This window comes from Zootoca vivipara, chromosome 6, assembly GCF_963506605.1.
Source record: "Zootoca vivipara chromosome 6, rZooViv1.1, whole genome shotgun sequence".
In the NCBI taxonomy this organism is placed as follows: Eukaryota; Metazoa; Chordata; class Lepidosauria; order Squamata; family Lacertidae; genus Zootoca; species Zootoca vivipara.
Window position 1 is genome coordinate 6,434,567 of NC_083281.1, and position 22,370 is coordinate 6,456,936.

At 46.7% G+C, this 22,370-nt stretch overlaps 1 protein-coding gene across 1 annotated transcript; it reads right to left on the minus strand.

Annotated features, from left to right (window-relative positions):
- Positions 1 to 5,301: 5,301 nt before the first annotated feature.
- Positions 5,302 to 21,306, minus strand: RAB11B (RAB11B, member RAS oncogene family). The gene is made up of 5 exons (XM_035116891.2): positions 21,059 to 21,306; positions 13,964 to 14,159; positions 10,623 to 10,816; positions 9,342 to 9,422; positions 5,302 to 8,274 (listed from the first exon to the last, which is right to left on the minus strand). Exons 1-5 carry the CDS (start codon positions 21,096 to 21,098, stop codon positions 8,129 to 8,131), a joined length of 657 nt encoding a protein of 218 aa, XP_034972782.1. The 5' UTR covers positions 21,099 to 21,306; the 3' UTR covers positions 5,302 to 8,128.
- Between the last annotated feature and the right edge of the window lie 1,064 nt (positions 21,307 to 22,370).

Consider the following 22,370-nt stretch of genomic DNA (forward strand, 5'->3'; position numbering starts at 1 on the left):
AATATAGAGGGTGAAAAATACCACCAACATTTATTCGTTTTTTCTTTTCTTTCGGGATTTTAATGACGAATAAAGTACATTTAAATAGAACTTAAAAACAAACAAACCCAAAAGCAAACATTAAGTGAAACCGAGCCTACTCAACTGAGTGGGCATTTAAAAAATAATAATAATGCAAAAAGGACATACCGATCTTAAAAAAACAAATAAACTGATAGCTCCTGCTGCATCTGTAGGAACGGACTGTATTGGCACTTTGGAGGAGTGTGGGTGGCCAACCTCTGCTCTCTCCCATCCCACCCCCCCAAAAAACCCTGGGCTGCTGCTCTGCTACAATTTCCATAATACTGGTACCGGTACGTACTGCTCGGGCATGGGAGTGCATTTGGGTATCTTGAGATGCACTCAGGGATCCCGGGAAAAAAACTAGCGGTAAACAAGAGATGCGATTGCACATTACAGCTGTGGGAAAGCTTGCTCCATCGGCTCAGCAGTGACAGGCCAGCCCCACCAAGCCTCCTCTTCCCTCAGCTGCCATTGTGGGCAGCCACTCCATCAGGCTGGCTCAGTGGGAGAGATGGGAAGCAGCATGGCTCATTTCACCGAAACCTGCGGTATTTATCTACTTGCACTATTTTGCGTGCTTTTGAACTGCTAGGTTGGCAGGAGCTGGGACTGAGCAACGGGAGCTCACCCTGTCGCAGACCGCCGAATGTCTGACCAGCAAGCCCAAGAGGCTCAGTGGTTTAGACCACAGTGCCACCCACATCCCCTATACAAGCAGGGTAAAGGTAAAGGGACCCCTGACCATTAGGTCCAGTCGCGGACGACTCTGGGGTTGTGGCGCTCATCTCGCTTTACTGGCTGAGGGAGCCGGCGTACAGCATGTGGCCAGCATAACTAAACCGCTTCTGGCGAACCAGAGCAATGCACACAAACGCCGTTTACCTTCCCGGCGGAGCGGTACATATTTATCTACTTGCACTTTGACATGCTTTTGAACTGCTAGGTTGGCAGGAGCAGGGTCCGAACAATGGGAGCTCACCCCGTCCCCAGGGATTCGAACCGCCAACCTTCTGATCGGCAAGCCCTATGCCAGGGTCCCCAAACTAAGGCCCGGGGGCCGGATGCAGCCCAATCGCCTTCTAAATCCGGCCTTCGAATGGTCTGAGAATCAGCATGTTTTTACATGAGTAGAATGTGTCCTTTTATGTAAAATGCATCTCTGGGTTATTTGTGGGGCCTGTCTGGTGTTTTTACATGAGTAGAATGTGTCCTTTTATTTAAAATGCATCTCTGGGTTATTTGTGGGGCATAGGAATTCGTTCAAAAAAAAAAATTCAAGCTATAGTCCGGCCCCCCCACAAGGTCTGAGGGACAGTGGACCGGCCCCCTGCTGAAAAAGTTTGCCGACCCCTGCCCTAGTCTCTGTGGTTAAACCCACAGCGCCACCTGCTCAAAATCATGGTTCCCCAAAATGGGCCTCCAGCTGTTTTTGGACTACAGTTCCCATCATCTCTGAGCACTGGTCCTGCAAGCTAAGGATGATGTGAGTTGTAGTCCAAAAACAACTGGAGACCCACGTTTGGGGAACACTGCTCTGAATAAATAGCAGATAAAACTTACAGCTTACAGCGAAGTCAGCCGATTGCCACACCCCTTTCCAACTATTCCACTCCGCAGAAGACATTGTTGTGTGCTGTTTTTAAATTGATGGGATTTTTAAATATGCCCAATAAACGTGTAACCAGAATGTCAGGCTTTGAGGGGGGAGAGCTGACCCAAACCATGGAGGTGGCAATCCACCCTGGACTCATTGCAACATGGAGTCAATAGAGGGCGGGAGGTCTGCGGTCCCATTTCCTGGCGGGGGCAGGCTGGACACTGAGGAGTGGGCACCAGGCATGGTGGATAAAAATCAATGATTTTTTAAATAAAAAAAATCGGGATTTTAAAAAAAATTAAATCAGATTTTTAAAATAAAATGCTTTTGGAGGAAAAATCTTTCTAAAGATAGTTTTCTGTTTAAGTTACATTATAGTCCAAAGGCTTTTCAACAGGAAATAAGGATTTGTTTTAAGTTTTTCATGTATGCTAAAACTCAGTCTAAGTTTTTTTTTAAAAAAAAACACAAACGAAAAACGTTTAACCACATCAGTTAATATGCTATGATGTTATTTCTTTAGTCAAATAGTTTAAATTAAGGAAATGATTATTTTTCTCCTTCCAATAAAGTACAGCAGAAAAGTTGTCCAAACATAAACAGTTAACTTATTAAACCTCACAGTAAGTTCATAATTATCTGTCTTTGTATTTCTAATAGTGTAAGCAAATCAATAATTTTTGATATAACTAAAGACTACTCATAAATTTTTTTATTCCAAAAATGCAACCTTCCTTTGGTTGTAAATATTAAGATTATACCAGCAAGAATGAGTCTTTCTGTAAAAGGAAATGATTTAAATCAAGTCTTACTGACTTGTGATTTAAATCATGATTTAAATCGATTTGATTTAAATCAAATCCACCCTGGCAGCAGGAGAAACGGGGTCGGAGGCTGACTTGGAAGAAGGGATCCGTGATCTGGGAAAGCTGGTAACAGCTGGGAGAGGATAGTCAGAGGCACGAGAAGCTGCAGGACTGGAGAGTAAGGAATAGGTGCAGAAGAGGCGTAGATAGTTCAGGCTGGTGGAGAGCAAAGGGCTTTCCACATCTCCTCCTCCTGCCCCACTGTCTCCCAGGACCAGGAGAGGACTGAAGTGAGAGGAGCAGAAGCAGCAGGTTATACGCAGGCAGAGTCTCTGCCTGCTTGCGAGTGGGGGAGATACATAAGGTGAAGTCGGTGGTGGGGCCAAGTGAGCCAGCTTGCCCTAACGATTAAGGGGGCCCGGGCCGTGGAACGTGATGGGTGGGATTGCCGAAGATTTTGGTTTTCCCCCTGGATGCCCAGCCCCTTTCCACCCCGTCTATTTATTCATTTATTTTGCCAAACGCGTAAAGCTAAATGTACACGTTGAACACGCTTAAGTCACGAATTACCTGTATACTATTGATGTTTACGACATCCCACGGTAACTCATTCGGTTCAGCGTGTGACAGCAGACTTACAGAAAGTTCTACAAGATTTGGTCGTTTAGCCGCCAACCCCTTTTAGCCACCTGTACGATTCCCTTTATGGGACAAGTAAAAAATAACTGAAATAATAAGGTGCCCACTCATTCAATTTATTTGTTATTTCTTTATTGCCCCATCCGTAATCATGCTTCCAAATAAACATATAGGATCACACTACATTCCACTGTGTTCAATGGGGCTTAAAAAGATCCCAAGGTACCGTACATAGATCCTGGGAAATATCCAAATTAGGAGACTTTTAAACATAGCAGAACAGCTGATGCCAGGCTCAGGCTTTTGTGGGGTTTTTTAAATGTGAAGATGCTTTGCAAAGATTGCTTGGGGAAACGGACTAATTTTATTAACCATGAGCATAGGTACTTGGTAAAGGGCTCTCTTTAAGTTTTCAGCACAGCGGCAGAGAGTTCGCATTGCACCACGCACTAAAAGTCCTGTTGTAAATGCAGCAGAATTCTTTCACCAGAGACTTGTAACTGGTAACTCTAAGGGAGTGTGTCAACAGAGCTCAGAAAGCTCAAAGAGCCGCATCAAAAGCCAGAATCGAGGCTATGTTCACAGCAAGGGAATGGGTATGCAACAAAAAGGGCTGTTATGCAGTTGAGAATCATAAACACAGCATTGTGGCAAGGGCGGGGGACAGAGGGGAAAGGTAATGTTATTCCACAAGCACCAGGTTTTAGAAAATTTGTGTAGATCTCTAGCTTACGTCCTTTCCAGACACTGAAAGACTTATCCAGCTGCCACTATGGCTTCTCACCAGACTGTATGCACATACTTTCAAAAGTATCTTCCTTGCCATGAGGACTAGAATCTTGCTTTTTTTTTTCCCAAAAAAGAAAAGCAAGACAAGATTTCCAGGAAGCCGAATTCTGTTCCTTTTAACTCTGTGCCAGACTCCGATTCAGTGTTAACAAACAAACAAAACAAACCCAGATGCATCATTTGGTTTGGCAATCTTTATATATCCACAATACATAATAACCATGCACAAGAAATAAATCAAATGAGTATTTACAAAGGGAATTGCACTTTTTAAACAGAAGAGTCACCAGGAAGCAAATGAAAGGAACCTCACCCGTTTCCTCCCCCCCTCCCAAGCAAAGAGTATAGCCCAAAGCCATCTAAAGGGTTTACTTGTGAAAGCAAGCTTCAGAAACCTTTCTAGAATTCTTGCCAGTATCCTGCCACCTATTCCAAGACTTTTGGTGGTGCCCCTTGTTGTATTCCCTAAGCAAAATACACTTGCACTGGCCTCTTTACGGTGCTCCCCCCATCCCAAAGAGTATTGTCAGAGAGGTCTTGCTTACCACCCTACGAGCCTTGGCATATATCTCAAACGGGCTTGGTTTCCTGCTGCCGAGCACCACTAATAGTTCAGTTGGCCCTAGTCCCTCAGAGAAACCATGACATGCTGGAGTAGAAAGGATTGCTCCGCACAAGAGAAAAAAGGAGCAGGGAGAGGAGAGTGTAGAGAGACTCTTTCTCCCACTTCAAGCGAGCTTTGAAAGCAGCACAATGCAGAAATAGGGAAACAATCCTTCCACACAGCTTGGCTGCTTAACTGTTTGACTATAGCCTCTGTCATCTGTACGGAGGGAGAAGGCCACTCAATCAGCTTTCACTTCCCTAGGCCTCGAGGCTCCACCACCAATGATAGCGACAGTACAATAGGCTGCAGAGAGTTGGCAGGTTGTCTCTCAAGAAAGTGTCTGTGGCAGGGAGTGTCCCAAGTGAAGACAGAGAGGTGCATTGAGAAGTGGAGGTCCTCAAAGCCGCCTGCTGCTCACGGAAGTGAGACATGCTGCAACCGAATTGTCATTTTTAAAAATAATTGAGCATGAAGCGCTGGCAAGCAGCTTGGCTTGTTCTCCTTCCACCCTCTTCCCTTCTCTCCCAACACTACGTAATGCAATTCTAGATCCCTAAAAAATGAAGGGGTGCCCATAGCTTCTATTACAGCAGGTGTGGGAAAGCTTTGGCCATGCAGATGTTGCTGAGCTACAACTCGTACGACGAGCCATGCTCGTCGGGGCTGACAGGGAGCTGCAGTTCAGCAACAAGTGGAGGGCAAGCAGTTGGCTTTAGAGCATCCTGGAATCGTTCCTCCACAGTGTGATGCTCTCCGAAAGCCCATCAGTCAAATGACCTGCGTGGGTCAGTTGCGATCTTTTCCCCAACGTGGAAAGAAGCCCTCCAGGCAAAACCCAAAGCTGGCTCAAAGTTCAGTTTGAACTGGAGCTCAGTGCCTAATAAATGTGAACACTTTAATCCCACACAGAATAACTCTCTCTTCATTCTTGAGGAACTCTCAAGAAATCAGGGGGCCACCTCACCCATGTTTTGGGAGAGGCTAAACTGTAACTCTTGATTTTTAACCTGGGAAGTCCTATCAAAAGCCACTGCGGATGCCTGTTCTCTTAAGGCGTGGGTGGGCGTGAGGTTATTGTACATTTAACCAGAAACGCCAATTTCCCTCATCTGTGACAGTGTAGCTTCCGAAGCTGCACAATATCGTCTGTGTTTGCACCGAGGGCAAATCCCTCACCTCATGATGGAAACATAGGGAGGAAGTGCTGAGACAATAGCAAGGGCCCTTAGCCTCCCCCCCCTTTTTTTTGCAAGCTGGACGCATCTCATGCAGCAGGGGAAGCCTGCCCCAGGAGACATCTCCATAGAAATGACCTCGAAGGCCAGAGCAACTCAGATCCACACTAGTTTTATCAAAAGCAACGGGCCACACAATCCCCAGTCCATGATCAGCATTATTGACACCTGGGATGGAAAACTATATAGCCAACAGGCTGGATCCAGCAGTGAACCACCTTCCAGAATCTACTCTTGATCGTTTTAAGATTCTGCACCCACAGAAAACGAAAAGAAGCAATAAGGGCTCTTCCAAGAATGCCCTCTTCGTTTCTCTCATACATTGCGACTCAGCAGTTACATTCTCAAGACTGGTCACAAATCCCAGGGAGAGACCGCCTCTTTGTCTGAGCTCAGCCAGCAGCAAGCCAGCAGTTTTGTTCCCCCTCACACGGGCACGAAGGGGTGCTCTCGAGTGGATGAAAGGTTTAAAAGCTCCCCACTAGACAGAGCTGTTGTCTTTAACTTGGTCAACCAACTGAAAACCCTTGTTCCATGTGATAATCTATGCAAGGGGTTAAAGATTGGGTGCTAAAACGCTTTTAACCCGATTGGGAAAGCCGTAGCAATGGCAGGCAACACCCATCTCCACCTATTGGACCGGGCAGGATCCAGGATATTTCACAATCACTGCATGGTTGCTGAAAGACGGCCAATAAGCATAATCTCTCTTCCGCCTGCCAAAGCTATCTGGTGGGCCCCACCCTTCAATGCAACATTTGCCCTTGCTTCAGAAACCCCCAAAACCCCAACAGCACAAGAACAGTCGAAAGGTGAGGAAAGCAACAGCCAATGAAGCCCTCTCAAGCTAGCACAGGATGGTTTCAGGGAGAGAAATGCTTTTCCAGCTAACTTTTTAAAGTTTGGCTGGTGTTTAGCCCTGCCAGTGGAGTGTAATCGTTTAGAAAAACAGAAACCTTCAAACCTCAAGGGAGCAGGACGAGAGAAGGGAGGTGGCAGAAGCATTTGGGGCGGGGTGGGGGTGGGGGTCTGCAGTGCAAGGAGGTCAGAACTGAAAGCAAGTGAACCACCGGGAGATAACCAAAAAAAAAAAAAAAACCCCAAGATGCTATGGTTATGCTCAAGTATTACAAAAAGGAGGCGTTATCAAGTATCTGGTTGTCTACAACTAACCATTCAAATAACCTTAACAGTGCGAGTTATGTACATAGCATGAAAAATATTGCTTCACACTCACACCAGGGTGTGTTTTTTTTGTGCATGGAGCGGAAGGAGCAGGGAATCAGGAGAAGAGAAAGCTCGGGTGGGGATTGGGAGAGAGAGGAAGAGAAAGAGAAAGAGAGAGAGCACAAAGCATGCAGAGATAGAATCTCAGATACAGTTGAGAAAGAAGGATTCCAGGTACAAGTGAAGATGTGTGATTTCTACAGATCACAAAAAAAGGCTCTAATAAAGCCATTAGGCTGGCACTTCGTTGTACATTAGACTGATTAACATAAAGCCAGAAATAAATCACTATTAGAAGCCACTTCATATAGCCTGCAGCTTTTTTTGGGGGGGGGGGGGAAATGCAGCGCACAGACATACTTCATTGTTCCCAAACCGAATTGGAAATTATATATATATAGGTATTGAGAAGAAGAGACTTCCCAGGGTAGAAAGCAGTGAAAACTACAGCCAGGCCAACTCAGCATTAAAACAGTAAGGGAAAGGACAAAGAACAAGCAACGGGGGAAAGGTTATCTTCAACGGACTTACAGCGTGTTCACGCAAAAAGGATAAGACCACTGCCACCATTTCCGACAAGCCCAAAGTGTGTGTTTTCTTAGTTTAGAATTTCTCTTGTGCCTGGAGAATGGCCTGAGAGGAAACAAAGAGCAACACTCCTCCTGTGCTCCCCAAGTGCAGCTATTTCTTCTATTAGAACAACAACAACCTCTGCATCCTTCCCGCTCTCACACATGCACACAAAAACCAAACAAAAAGAAGTTTAACAAGTGTCCCGGGGCAACTGACCACCGGTAGATGTTCTGTCTCTCTTTCCCACACACAAACCCACCTGTCTGCTATATGCTTCTTATTTAAAACCCCCAAAATAAATCACATTCGAAAGGATTTGGAGGAAGGGGAATGTAAGCCCTAAGAGGAATCCTCTAAGGTGGAAGGGGCAGGGCAGTGAGAGTGTGAGAGTGAGAGTGAGAGAGTGAGAGAGTGAGAGAGTGAGAGAGTGAGAGAGTGAGAGAGAGAGAGAGAGAGAGAGAGAGAGAGAGAGAGAGAGAGAGAGAGAGAGAGAGAGTCACTGAATGGAGCTGCTGTGAGGAGAAGGTGCACAGGAGTTTTCCCTCTGAAGCACAGGCCAAGGGAGGGGCAGGTGGCAGCCCCAGGGAGGTCACAGGTTCTGGCAACACTGGAGTTTGTTGGATTTCTGTCCGTCGGTGGTGGGGGGCACACTGATGTCCACCACATTGTTGCCGGGAGACTCGTCGTGGGCGGACCGGTCTGCAATCTGCTTCTGCGACACAATGCGGTAGATCTCTAGGAAAAGGAGACCAGAGAGGGGGGCTCAGAAACAAGCACATGTGTCCCATGGGGGGGAAGAAGCCACTCCCCACAGCAATGAGTCCAAAGAAGAGCCGTTTGGGTCCTACATGTCTGCAAACCAGTCACCCAAAACACAAAACCTCGGCTCAGTGGCCTGGACTTTTGCCCTGCCAACCCACTGCCATTCCCAGCTGCTGCGCATTGCAGGGCCGTGATCCTGTCAAGCTTCCTTGCCATTACTAAGGAGCAAGAGAATTCCACGGAACACACCTTGAAAACTTTCTATGTTTAGTCCATAACCAAACGCATGTCTTGCCTACAGCCCTCTGCACTGAGCAGCCTGAGGAAATGATGAGAGCCAAAGGCATTCAATCTGTATACTGTGTGCCCTTGCATAGTGGAAGCCACTTTTCTCCCTTTTTCTTGACTGTGGACCCACACCAAGTAAGCCAGCACATGTAACACAGGGCACACATGGTTGTATTTATTATGCATTTTCTTATATTTGTAGTCCACTGTCCTCCCAAGGTGGCATATATGTGGGGTTTTAAGCAGTCACCCAGTCAGTCACGGACCAGGTTGAGACCCACTTACCTTTGCAATTCTCACATGTTCCAGGGAATGCCCCAAGTCACATGCACCTGGGGGGGGGCACACGGGTACCCTAGCCCTGCTCCACTTGCAGTAGCAAGACTGGTGGTATGATCATCATCATCATCATTATTAAATTTGTATACTTGCCCTATACCCACAGATTTTAGGGCAGTTCACACCATAAAATCGCGATAGAAAAAACATAAAATACATGATCAAAATAAAAACAATAACAACCCAATAATGCCCGGGGCCGTGGGTGCCATGCGGTGTGTATAGTCCTGGCACTGAAATTTGTGGGTGCCTGGTGCCTTCACTGGGAATTTTGTGGGTGCTCGGGCACCCAGGACCACAGGGGGTTGGCACCTGTGTAGTGACCACAGATCAAATCCAGACCTGTGTTTCCTTTCCATTGCCCCATATGCACTTTACACATCAGGAAAGATAATCTAAACGGAAATCCTTACCAGTAAGGATGTTCTTGAAGGCTTCTTCTACATTTGTTGAGTCGAGTGCTGAAGTTTCAATGAATGACAGGTTGTTTTTTTCTGCAAGGCAGGGGAGGAAATCACTGCAGTTATTTTCATGCACAGATGGCACTCTCCTCAGAGTCAAGCAACAGGAAGAAATCTCTTTTTCTTCCCACCCCTTAAAGAATTCAAAAGCAGATTAGATAACGGAATTCTGGAGACTAGGAGAAATGTTGGCTTAGTTAGCATGCCTAATCACATTATGAGGCTATGATTCCTGCATTGCAAAGGGTTGGGCTAATGACCCTTGGGGTCCCTTCCCATCCTACAATTCTATGAACAGTTACGCCGGTCCCTATCTCCTATTCCAGCACAGTGAAAAGTTCGGAAGCTTCGACTTTTGTTTTAGATTAACCTCAGTTCAGTAATGCACCCAGTAGCCAATCTTGGCTGTGCATATTGAAAACAATTCAGATTTGCAAACTAGCATAAATAAGGCAGATATTTTAGTGTCACGTTATGAATCAGAAGTACCAGTCATGATCTAATTTGAAACCTTCAGCAACCTCATTTCCCAGCGTCAGTTGTCTGCATCCCCAAATTTGTAAAATGGGGATGAATACTGGCTTACCTTTATTACTAAATAAAATTCCTAGTTTTAAGTTGTCCTTCCTCCGAGTTTGGTGTCCCCTTGTGCATTCCCCACCCCATACTCAGACACATACAATTTCATCCTCACATCAAAATTAGGAGGTGAATTAAGAGTGAGTCAGTTTACTCTCACTCCAATTTCACATTTGAATTTTACAGCTGATCAGACATTAAAGCCCAAGTCTCCTTGAACCAAGTCCAATACTACAACCAGTGAGTCCCACAGCCTCTTATAAGAGTAACCAAAGTAATGTATGTACTTTGAGCAATTTTTTTAAAAAAAGAACTATATATTAAATATTTTTGTGATGGTCACCACTGCCTCTACCTAAGCCTTTTCAAAAACCACTTAACCCGAGATTCTTTGTTGTCCAACACATTGGGGGCCTTCTTTCAGTCAAGGACCTGACTTCATTGCACTAAGCACACACACCACTGCTGCTTCATAAAATCACAACCTCTCAGAAGCTTTATGCCACAGAAAAACTTGTGTGCCATCGTTTTTCTTCCTCTTCCAGGTGGCCAATTTGCAAACTCCCTCGGCACTTAAAAGGGAGCATAGCCAATGCTGCCACAAGAGCCAGGCAGCTAAAGAGCATCAACATCCAGAGTTTGTAACAACCCAACCTGCAAAAGCGCGGGCCTCGTCTGTAGGCACAGCCCTCAGGTGACGCAGATCGCTCTTGTTGCCCACCAGCATGATGACGATGTTGTTATCTGCATGATCCCGGAGCTCCTTCAGCCAACGCTCCACGTTCTCGTATGTCAAGTGTTTTGCGATGTCGTAAACCAGGAGTGCTCCAACGGCACCACGGTAATAGCTGAAAAAGTTATTTAGACAGGTGTTACTCAGCCTGCAGAAGAGTCTCTGGACACAGAGGTTGCTGAAAGACACTGACAAACTGGATGGAAAAGCGGATTATGTTTATATGGGGAAATTGAAGACAGGGGCACGATAGTGGTCTTATCTGAAGGGCAGTCACATAGGAGACGGATCAGGCAGAGTTCCACCAGACTAGAGGATAACTAGACACAAGCTGCCCATGCAAACAAAAATGAATGGCAAGATTTTCAGGATTTGCAACAGGCCCACATATGTTTGCAGAACTCAGCCCGTTAAGTTACAGATCACCAAAATTATGCAAGTATAAGCCAGGTTTATCTTCCATCCTGTGTACAAAGGACAGTGTAAAGTTCAGAATAATTAACACTTTGCTGCTGGACCCCTGTGAGGAGGATAAAGGGCATCAGAACAGCAACTCACGCAAGTAAGCAAACAAATTTTGCTTTTAAAAGAAACTAACACTGGGTATTAAATTAAGTAAATTTATTATGATACTTCATGTTTATTCAACTGCTTAATGGATTTTTTTAAAGCAGCAATTGAGCAGTTGTTTATTTGCACCTTTCTGTTTTGTTTTTTTAAAAAACCCTACATCTTGCACACACAAACTTCACAAAAGCACCCCCTTCCCCGATTACCTCCAAGATCATGCATTTAAGGTTGAAGTGAAAGGATATTAAAGTCAGTGCTCTTTCCAGGAGCTCTGCGCAGCAACCCTATCTATGCCACCTATGTCTGCATAATGATCTCAGCTGCTACTCAAGCTATGGGAGGGCACAAAAAAAAGCTTTTAGCCTGTGAAAATTCCTAGGAGCCTGTTGGGGTGGAGAAGGAGGGATGGAGATCCCCCTGCATTTCTATGCTGGGGGCAGATGAAGGGGCTTCTCCCCCGTACCCCATTTAATGTCAGTGCTAGGTACAGGAGAGACAGGCACGTCCTCTCTGTTGGCTCACTCACTTTCCTGCATGCAATTATTTGTTGCCAAGAGCTACCAGGCAAGGGCTTCATTGCATGCTCTGCAGGAGATCCCCGGTTCAATCCCCCAGAGGCATCTCTGAGGAGGGCTGTGAAAGCCTTCTCCATGCATAGGCAAACCCGGCCCTCCAGGTGTTTTGGGACTACAAATCCTGTCATCCCTAGTTAACAGGACCAGTGATCAGGGAAGATGGGAGTTGTAGTCCCAAAACATTTGGAGGGCCGAGTTTGCCTATGCCTGGGGCCCTTCTCTCTAAAACCCTGCACAGAACAACTGCCAATCAGTGTATACAATATTGAACTAATGGACCGGTGGTCAGACTCTGTATATAGCAGCTTCCCGTGTCATGGGATGTTGAAACAAACATTAGCTTCTCTGAAAAATTCATGAGCAAATGTGAAGGAGTCTGAGAGGGCAGGTTTAGGTTTCTCTGCCACTCAAATGAACAAAGGATAGGGGGGATATTAGGTCAGGCAAGCTGAATCAGAAGCTCACTGCGAGGACCTGGTCCAGGAGAGAAGCCTATCTGAGCACTGACTCAATTCAGGCCTATGACACAATTCACAATCTTCCGCCACCTCAGCCTGAATTCCTTTATCCTGGAATGAGCCAATTTGCTGTTTGCCCCCTCAACACACACACTCACAAACCCAGACTGCCAGCAAGTCACTTTTAAGAAATCAAATTTCAGAAGAAGATTGCATAGCCAGGATGTGAGAGTTGGCTAATTTGCATTCAGTGATCCCAAGCACATGCTCTTGCATAAGCAATGGGCTGAATAAGACAGAGGTCTACGGAGTCCAGCACGCTTTGCAACAGTCTCAGAAGACACTTGATAACCCTCTAGAAATCAATCGCTGTGAGTGGAAAGGGCCCCTCGTCTCATCCTTAGAACCCCCTGGGAAACTCAACAAACCTGCTGTACTGTGTGTGGAGAGGGCAGCTGAATGGGACACAGCTGCGGGCAGCCTGAGGAAGTGCCTTGGGCCTGTCCATAAAAAACAAGTCTAAAGAGAGAGACTAAGGTGATGTTCGCTCTTTCTGGGAACTCTTTTTGTTACAAATCTTTTGTGGGTGAGAGTTTGCCTGGACCCTGGGCGAGAACCCGGAGGCTGAGAGGGAGGGTGTGTCATGAGGAAAATGGACTGATACAGTGGACACTCAGGTTGCGAACATGATCCGTGAGGGAGGCACATTTGCAACCCGCAGCGTTCACAACCTGCAGCACCGCGTCTGCACATGTGCGGGTCGTGATTCGGTACTTCTGCGCAAAGCGCAATTTTGTGCTTCTGAGCATGCGCCGAAACCCAGAAGTAACCCGTTCGGGTACTTCCGTGTTCATGCGGTGCGCAACCCGAAAAGACGCAACGTGAAGCGTCTGTAACCCGAAGTATGACTGTATTGATTTATAGATATTAGTAACTTTACATCAATGTAACATTTTTACATGTAACTGTGTGGGTTTTTTTGTAATGTTTTGTTTAAGTTGTCTGTTGCTGCTTCAGTTTTTTGTACACCACTTAGAGATACAGTGGTACCTTGGTTCTCAAACTTAATCCGTTCCAGAAGTCCATTCCAAAACCAAAGCATTCCAAAACCAAGACGTGCTTTCCCATAGAAAGTAATGCAAAACAAATTAATACATTCCAGACTTTTAAAAACCCCTAAAACAGCAATTTAACATGAATTTTACTATCTAACAAGACCATTGATCCATAAAATGAAAGCAATAAACAATGTACTGCAGTCACATAACCAATCAGTAGCTGTCAGTCACAAAAACGAAACAAAAAAGCCACAAAAGCGCAAAATAAATAGCAAAAACAGACAGACCACAGTGTAACACTCAAAACAGAAGTGTGGCACTCAAACAGAAGTGTAACACTCAAATTGCCAGTGTAAAACTCAAAACTGAAGTGTGGCACTCAAATCTGAAGAGTAACATTCAAATCAGAAGCATAACACTCAAAACGGAGCACGTTCAGCTTCCGAAAAAAAGTTCTCAAACCGGAACACTTGCTTCCAGGTTTGCAATGTTTGGGTTTGAGTTGTTTGAGTACCAAGACGCTTGAGAACCAATGTACCACTGTATTTTTAAAATATATCAAATAATCAATCCATGAATCAGAGCAGCTTTTGAGGCTTACGCGGAGGTGATAGCACGATATCGCTCCTGGCCGGCCGTGTCCCAGATCTGTGCCTTTATCGTCTTGCCATCCACCTGGATGCTTCTGGTAGCAAACTCCACACCGATAGTGCTTTTGCTCTCCAGGTTGAACTCATTGCGTGTGAAGCGGGATAGGAGATTGCTCTTCCCCACCCCGGAGTCTCCAATCAGCACAACTGGGGAGGGAAGAAAGAGAAAAGACAATACAGTGCTGTCAGCATTCATTCGTCATGCTGGCATTTATAAACACAGGGCAGGGTGATGGTAGGCAAGGCAAAGTATTGCAGAGAATGGTGCTCTCTCCCCACAGTAAACGGCCAGTGCTCCCCCCCCCACGGTGCCAGTACTCACCATGAAGTTGTTACAGTAAATGCCACACTTTTAACATGGGGGGGGGAAAGGTGCTGGTACTGTGTTCCCTTGAGTAACCCCCCCAAAAGCACTACAAAACCAGTGGTATGTGGTCAGTGGACTGGGGGGGACCCAGCTAGTTCCCTAAATGTTCCCTTGGCACCTCCTTCCCAAAGCCCAGGAAGCTTGTGCCCAGCTCAGGGAGCAAGGTGCGATGCTCACTCGTGTAACATCGCCCTCGCAAGCTGGCGCTTCTAGCCTTAACTGTTCCCCTACAAACAGCCCTGTATGTGGCCAGCAACCCACAACCGAGCCAGGGCTTCTCAGCAGAACCTGGATGTGACCTCACAGGGCAGTCTGGAGTGACGCATGGTGCAGACTAATGACAACCCCAGAGCCAAGAGCTGCCCCCAAAACTTTCAGCTTCTCGCAGGGGCCACTCAGTTCCTGTTCCTATCATTTCTACTGCTGAGTACCTCTCTTCCAGCCATTTGCATCACACTTCTCCTCACACTGCCCAAACCAACATCCATCCCCACCATTTCCTGCTTTGGTTTCTTCCAAGTGTTTCCTGGAAAAGCTGCTGCAGCAGCCCCTTTCCTCCCTATCTCCCAAAGCCCAGCCTGGGCCCTCAAAGATGCTCTTGCTGGACACCTGTAGGTGAAGCTACTGATCGGCTTCCTCCAATACTCCCTGAAGTTAAGCACAGCTCCTCATCAGGCATTGAATGCATCAGGGCAGCCAAGGGGGCAGGTTGGAGGGAGGGAGGTCACACAACAGTGCACCATGAATTCACTTGGCAAAACTGGTTCAAACCATTCAAAGAGAAGTCTTCCTTTGTACATGGGCATTGTTCCTCCCACATCAGAATCAACAGGGCCAACAAGCAGGAGGATGCCGGGAGAGGGACAATTGTGCAAAAAGGTCAACCAAAAGGCTGAGTCACAGGAGTTGGTCTTTTGGTCTTTGTTTCCATTTAAAAACAGATGAAGGGGAGGGGGATATGAGAGAGGTGCACAAAATTATGCAGTGTGTGTGGAGAAAGTGGATAGGCAGAGGTTTGTCTCCCTCTCATAAAAACAACCCAACCTAATGAAGAAGAGATTCACAAAAGTCACATGGTTAAACTCTGAACTGGCTTCCACAAGATCCCACAAGGGGATCAGACAAATCTGTGGAGGGGGAGGGGTGGAGACTCTATGCTTGCCCAGATGGGTGCACAATCCCCCCCAGGATCAAAAGTGACATGCCTCTGAATTTCAGCAAAAGCAGGAGAAGGTGATTGCCCTCATGCCCCGTTTGTGGACTTCCCAGGGGAGGCATATACGGTAACAACTGCAAGAAGAGAACTGCTGAACTAGATGGACCTTTGATCTGACAAAGTAGGACTGTTCTTATGAGCACACGAGGTGCCTTTCAGAAGCAAGCAAGGCCTTTACATTCAAATTGGCTCTGGCTGGATAGCGATATGGAATAGAATGGGGAGATTGTGCAACAAAGGGCTTGAGATGCAACATAATAAGCCGTTATTCCTTCATTACACCTCTCTTTCATGCGGTGAGCTGCTCGTCTAAAATAGCCCCTCATATCAAAAGTTTGCCCCTCCCACCACCACCGGAAACTAGTGTGTGGGCAAGGAAAACAAAGGAAACCCTGATATAATATTTGGATTGGGGAATTTACCAGCAGGACTGGCAAGTAGTATATTTACGAAGGCCCCAGACTTTGGTTCTACTCTCACCTTACCCTTTGATCTATTACACCTTGATCTAACTTGTACAAACACCTTGGTCCACAGTAATATGCACAGAGACTCTGTATGTGGTGGGGTTAATCCATAAGGCATTATTTGAAAGACCCTGCCTTTGGCTAAGGAAATCAGACTAGAACATTGCCTTCTAGCCACAGCCCAGCAATTCTTACCTGTGGAAGGTTTGTTTACTTCCAAGAAGCACAGGTGTGTGTAACTTTATGTCAGCAACCTAATTATATGCAGATACATCACTTACTCTATGAACTGCTTTACCTTTTTTTACTTTGCTATTGGCCACCATTACACTCATTTTACAGGCAAGAATGACTTGGCAAACATGTTTGATAGGGTTTAGAAACCTAGGTTTAATGCTAACTGCAGGAACTGCATCGCAGAGATTTTTTTCCTCCCCGAAGAAGTAACTGGGTTTTGCAGTGACTCTTCGGCTTTTTAAAAAGCACACCAAAACTCTAAGGAGCAAGCAACAAACATGGCATTGTTGGGACCGGACTGCATCACCGTTCCGTAACCTTTCCGCAGCTTATGTACCACTTTCATGGCAACCGCCAAACATCCCAAAACTGATTGATTCTTAGGTCACAGATGTCAGTTGCTCTCAGGTTAATGACACCAATTACTGCTAAACTGCTGATTGGACAATCTCTGTTGCCCAGGGCTGCCAGCTCGATCCTGCTGCTCTTTCTCTTCCCTCCCAATCACCCATTCACTGACCCCAGTTCTCTACTGCCAGATCATTATTTTTTTTTAGGACGGCTGAACTAAAAAACAGAGGCATCTGATACACAGCTAAACACTACTGTAAACAGCACACAAGTGTTGCTTTTGCAATTCCAACACAAGTTGCCGGATATTGATCCAGACAGAGCCCAAAGGAGACACCCGGAGCAAAACAAAAATGTCTATATGCAACAACTGCACCTGAGGTGGGTGTGCGGACACTGCAATAGAGAGGACTAGGAAAATATGAATCAATTACAGAAGACGGAGTTAGTCTCTTTGGTTAAACTAAGAGAGTTGGTGAGTGATCTAGACTGAATTTAGATCTGCAGGACTGGAAACTCTCCATGTTGTTCAGTGATAACCTCCCCTGAGCCATTAGGATAAAGTGAAAATATTTAAAGCCACCCAGTACACCACACAAACCAGTCCCTAAACACTCTCTATCATGTTTATGCTGATTCTTTCTTTCCCTCTCAGTGAACCAATCCGCCCCAGCCCATCCATCTGCCAATACCACACTGCACTGCCTCAAGACCTAAATCTGTTTGGGCAATAGCATCTGCATCTTCCACTAGAGCACCCCCAGCCCTGAACACACGCTGATGCGCCTTTTAGCTCTAAATACCACAACATCACTAAGCCCCTTCTCTTCTTGTTTAGCTTGTCCATAAGCCTTAAAGCTGCACTGCAAATCCAGCCCACCGACCACCACCTGCTCCTCACTCCCACCCCACTTTTCTTCTCTGTAAGACCCAGCCCCACCAGTTGCCAGCACCCTGCCAGTTGCTAACGCATCCCCTCAGGCCTTCTTGCTTTCAGTCACCCCCCTACCCCAGACTCCCATGCTCCCTAGAAAGGTGTGGATATGCATATGCAACAAGCGCATCTCCAACCACAACACTTATTGCTGGAAACTACCTTGGGGTCCCGCAGAACACAAAGGCGTAAAATAAACAGGGAAAACAACAGAGAAATCCACATCAAAACCCTACCCATTTCAACACACATGTGCAGTTTCAATGGTCCTTTCAGCCCCCTCCTTCAGTTTACAGTCCCCAATTTCCAAGCCTTCCTTCCACTTCCCAAAACAACAACAAAAAAACCTCCTACAGCTTTACACAGGGATGCAGGTGGCGCTGTGGTCTAAACCACAGAGCCTAGGGCTTGCCGATCGGAAGGTCGGCGGTTCAAATCCCCGTGATGGGGCTGAGCTCCCATTGTTCGGTCCCAGCTCCTGCCCACCTAGGAGTTCAAAAGCACATCAAGTGCAAGTAGATAAATAGGGACCGCTCCGGCGGGAAGGTAAACGGTGTTTACGTGTGCTGCTCTGGTTCACCAGAAGTGGCTTAGTCATGCTGGCCACATGACATGGAAGCTGTTCGCGGACAAACACCGGCTCCCTCGGCATATAGAGCGACATGAGCGCGCAACCCCAGAGTCGTCCGTGACTGGACCTAACGGTCAGATGTACCTTTACCTTTACAGCTTTACAGATCCTCCAGGATGCTATAAGGGTGTTACAATATTTTAAAGTACACACACACAGAAGACACACATTCCACAGAAAACCCGTCAGAATTTAAGAAATATTCCCTGAGAAAATTGCACTGTATTTTAGCACACAGTACAATCCCAAAAGCCATATTGGCTCTCTTAATGACTCTAAATATTTCCTCCCCAGAAGGCAATATATTTGAGAAACCCTTCCCAGTACAGTAGTTCTTTTCACTTACAAATCCTATCTTAAGGGCATATTTTGTGCATGAATAGGGTAGGCCTGTGACCTGGATTAGAGAACTAAGGGATCTACCACCTCAAAGAATTGATGCGTTTGAATTGTGGTGCTGGAGGAGACTCTTGAGAGTCCCATGGACTGCAAGAAGATCAAACCTATCAATTCTGAAGGAAATCAGCCCTGAGTGCTCACTGGAAGGACAGATCGTGAAGCTGAGGCTCCAATACTTTGGCCACATCATGAGAAGAGAAGACTACCTGGAAAAGACCCTGATGTTGGGAAAGATTGAGGGCACTAGGAGAAGGGGACGACAGAGGATGAGATGGTTGGACAGTGTTCTCAAAGCTACCAACATGAGTCTGACCAAACTGCGGGAGGCGGTGCAAGACAGGAGTGCCTGGCGTGCTATGGTCCATGGGGTCACGAAAAGTCAGACACGACTAAACGACTAAACAACAACAAACAACAACAACACCTCAAAAGGAATAGCCAGGCTGGCCAGGTAATTCAATCAGCAAGCATTATCTTGACAGACAGGAGACAAGCCATACTCAAATTTCTGTTGTGGACCACCTCTTTCTGTGACATATGAATGATGCTTTTTGGGTGGTCTTTAGTGAAGCGGGTTGGGCAATTTCAAGTGTCTTTAAAGGTTCTTGCACACCTTTGCTCTGGGTCCTCACCACCTTGTAGTGGGGTGCGGGCTCTGTTGCAACAGAAAAATAAAGACCTGCCTTGCTTTCAATGGATCCTGCCTCTATCCATTCTTTTCTGACCAATCACGGACTTCAGGAACACTTAGACACCTGATGGGGAATTGGGATGTAGAAACCAACCCCACATTTTTCTATAGCAAGCGGGTGACTGCAGCCCATCTGAAGTGTCAGCACAACCTCTCTCTCCCTATTCCCTTCTCAAAAGCCACCATCCCAAGCCCTCTCTTCCCTATTTCTTTTCATACTTCCATCTCCCCATCCTACTCCTACATATGGTAGTCTCTGCCAAGTCCCATCTCCCAAGCCCCTCACTTCCCATTTCTTTCTCAAGTTCCAACTCCTGCTCCTCATATTCTCTGCCCAGGCCTCTCCCTTGCCTTTCTTCAGCCTCCAGCCCCCCCCCTCCATACCTCCTCCTCTAAACCCCCCTGCCCCAGCACTGCTGGATTTCCACCACCATTCCAAACATGTGCCCCTCCCCTTCAAAGTAAGGGGAGGCAAACAATTCCCTCCTTCCCGCAATAGCCCTTTCATACACTAGACCAGCCCTCCTCCCACAACTTTTCTTACTACAGTGGTACCTCGGGTTACAGATGCTTCAGGTTACAGACTCCACTAACCCAGAAATAGTACCTCGGGTTATGAACTTTGCTTCAGGATGAGAACAGAAATCGTGCGGCGGCAGGGCGGTGGCAGCAGGAGTCCCCATTAGCTAAAGTGGTATCTCAGGTTAAGAAGAGTTTCAGGTTAAGAACGAACCTCCAGAACGAATTAAGTTCTTAACCCGAGGTAGCACTCTAATCAGCCTCCTAAGGTGCCACAAAACTCTTTTTTTTAAAAAAACAAAACTCGAGCAGATCCATTTCAATCAATGAAAATGCACCATGTTAGGCCCATCAATCTCAACTGAGCAACCCTAAGAAAGATAAAAACTTGTAATTTGAACACCATCCAATGGGAACCGGGCCATGGTTGCAATCTGTCTTGGGGGCGGGAGGAGTAGGTGCAACTGTTGGGGTTGTTCCCCACTCCATTCTCTGTGGTGGTGGGAAGTCGTTCAGCCCTCCAGATTTGGGATAAACTGCAACTCCCATCACCACTGGGCAGTTGGATGGGCCCAGGAGCTGCTGGGAGTTGGAGTCCAACAACTTTTCCCTGCTATGTACTATGCATTTGAGTCTAGACCAGTGTTTCCCAAAATTGGGTCTCCTGCTGTTTCTTTCAGCCTACAATTCCAATCATCCCTGACCACTGGTCTTGCTAGCTAGGAATGATGGGAGTTGTAGTCCAAAAACAGAACACTGTTGTTGTTTTGGTAGCGATGGTGAATTTGTTTCACATTTACTGAGTTGTTGATTTCTGCCCCCTTTGGGACTTCTTGTAAACAGCCCCTCCCCCACACCTGTTTTGCATTTTGATAAGCAGATGATGTTTGTTGTAATCCGCTTTGGGCACAGCTAACAACGGTACGGGAAGGCGGCTTATAAATCAATCAACCAAGCAGCTTCCTTTGGTAAGTGCCCCCTCCCTCCTTGGAAAAAAACACCAATACACCTCGGAGCCCCCCGAGCCCCTCCCCCTGCTTCGAAGATGCAAACTCCACCCCTTTGAACCCTGGGCTAACCGCTCCCCTTTGGAACCCGGGGCAAGCTCCTCCCTCTTCGAACACGGGGGCAAGCCCCTCCTCCTCCGGGTAGGGGCGGGGCTTCTCCGCCCCACTCCCTGCCAGGCGCCCCCCCCCGCACTATCGTCATCCACTCCTTCCCCCGCTCCTCTCACCTTTGAATAGATAGTCGTACTCGTCGTCGCGGGTTCCCATGGCGACGCCGCTCCCGCTCGCTTCTTCTTCTTCTCCTTCTTCTCCCTCGCGCCCTCGGCGGGTTCCTCCCCGGTTTCCGTCCCGCTCGCGGAAGGCGGGCGGAGGAGGAGGAGGAGGAGGAGGAAGGGGCCGGACTAGGCCAGGCCAAAGCCGGGCCGACTCCCTCTCCCCTGACAGGCACCGAGGCAGGCGGAGGGCGGGGTCCGCTCTGAGAGGGGCGGGCGGGGGAGGCGGGCGAGGAAAGGGAGGAGCCTAAATAAAAAAAAAGAGAGAGGGAGAGAGATAGAGAGACAGGCAGCCGTCTGCGCTTATCAAGAGGCAAGACAGGCAGCCCGCCTTCGGAGGCGGGCCTCAGCGGCGCCCCTCGCACACCGCCGCAGCCAATGAAAGCCGGGGGAAAGGAAGGGTGCGGGCCAGTGAGAGAGGGAGGGAGGCGGGATGTCATGGTTGGCGGTTGGGGTTTCGCTCTGAGGTTTTTTGTTTTTTTGGCGGGGTTTCAGGGATGAGGGTTCAAAAAAACAAACCACACCTGGGGGGAGGGGCTTTGCTGGCCCTCTGAGGGGAAATGGCGCCTCCAGATTTTCCTCACAGCTTCTGCCTTTTTCTTTTTGGATATATGTGTACGTGTGTATAAAATATTTCGATATATATATATATACACACACATACATATACACACACACATACATACACACACCCCACAGATTTTTTTAAGTTTGGCCTCATTGAGGGGCAGTATTTCAATATGAAAATGAGAATACTCCTAAACAATTTTTTGAGGGGAAAAAGGCACTGTCATACATATTTTGTGTGTGTGTGTGTGTGTATTTATTATATATATGGATATATATATTATTCATAAATATATATAAAGCATACATATATATATATATATATATATATATATATATATATATATATATATATAATTTTTACTTATATCCATTTATGTGTTTACACACACACGCTCATATGCTTTTTATGGACTAGATGGCTCTGGAGGCCCCTTCCAGCTCTATGATCCTGTGATTCTATATGTACACACACAGATACACAGGCAGGTTCTTCCATCCAAATGCTCATTGCGAGAAAATTCACTAATCCAAACATGAGGAATCCGTACCCGAACTTCGCTTATACAGTACACTATGCAGATTCAAATATCTAAACAGCTGGACCTGTTGCAAGGTTTCAGAGGGTTTTTTCCTGGGGTGGTTGTGTTTTGTTTTGTTTTGTTTTGGGTTTTGTTTTTGTTTTTTCATTTTTGAGTCA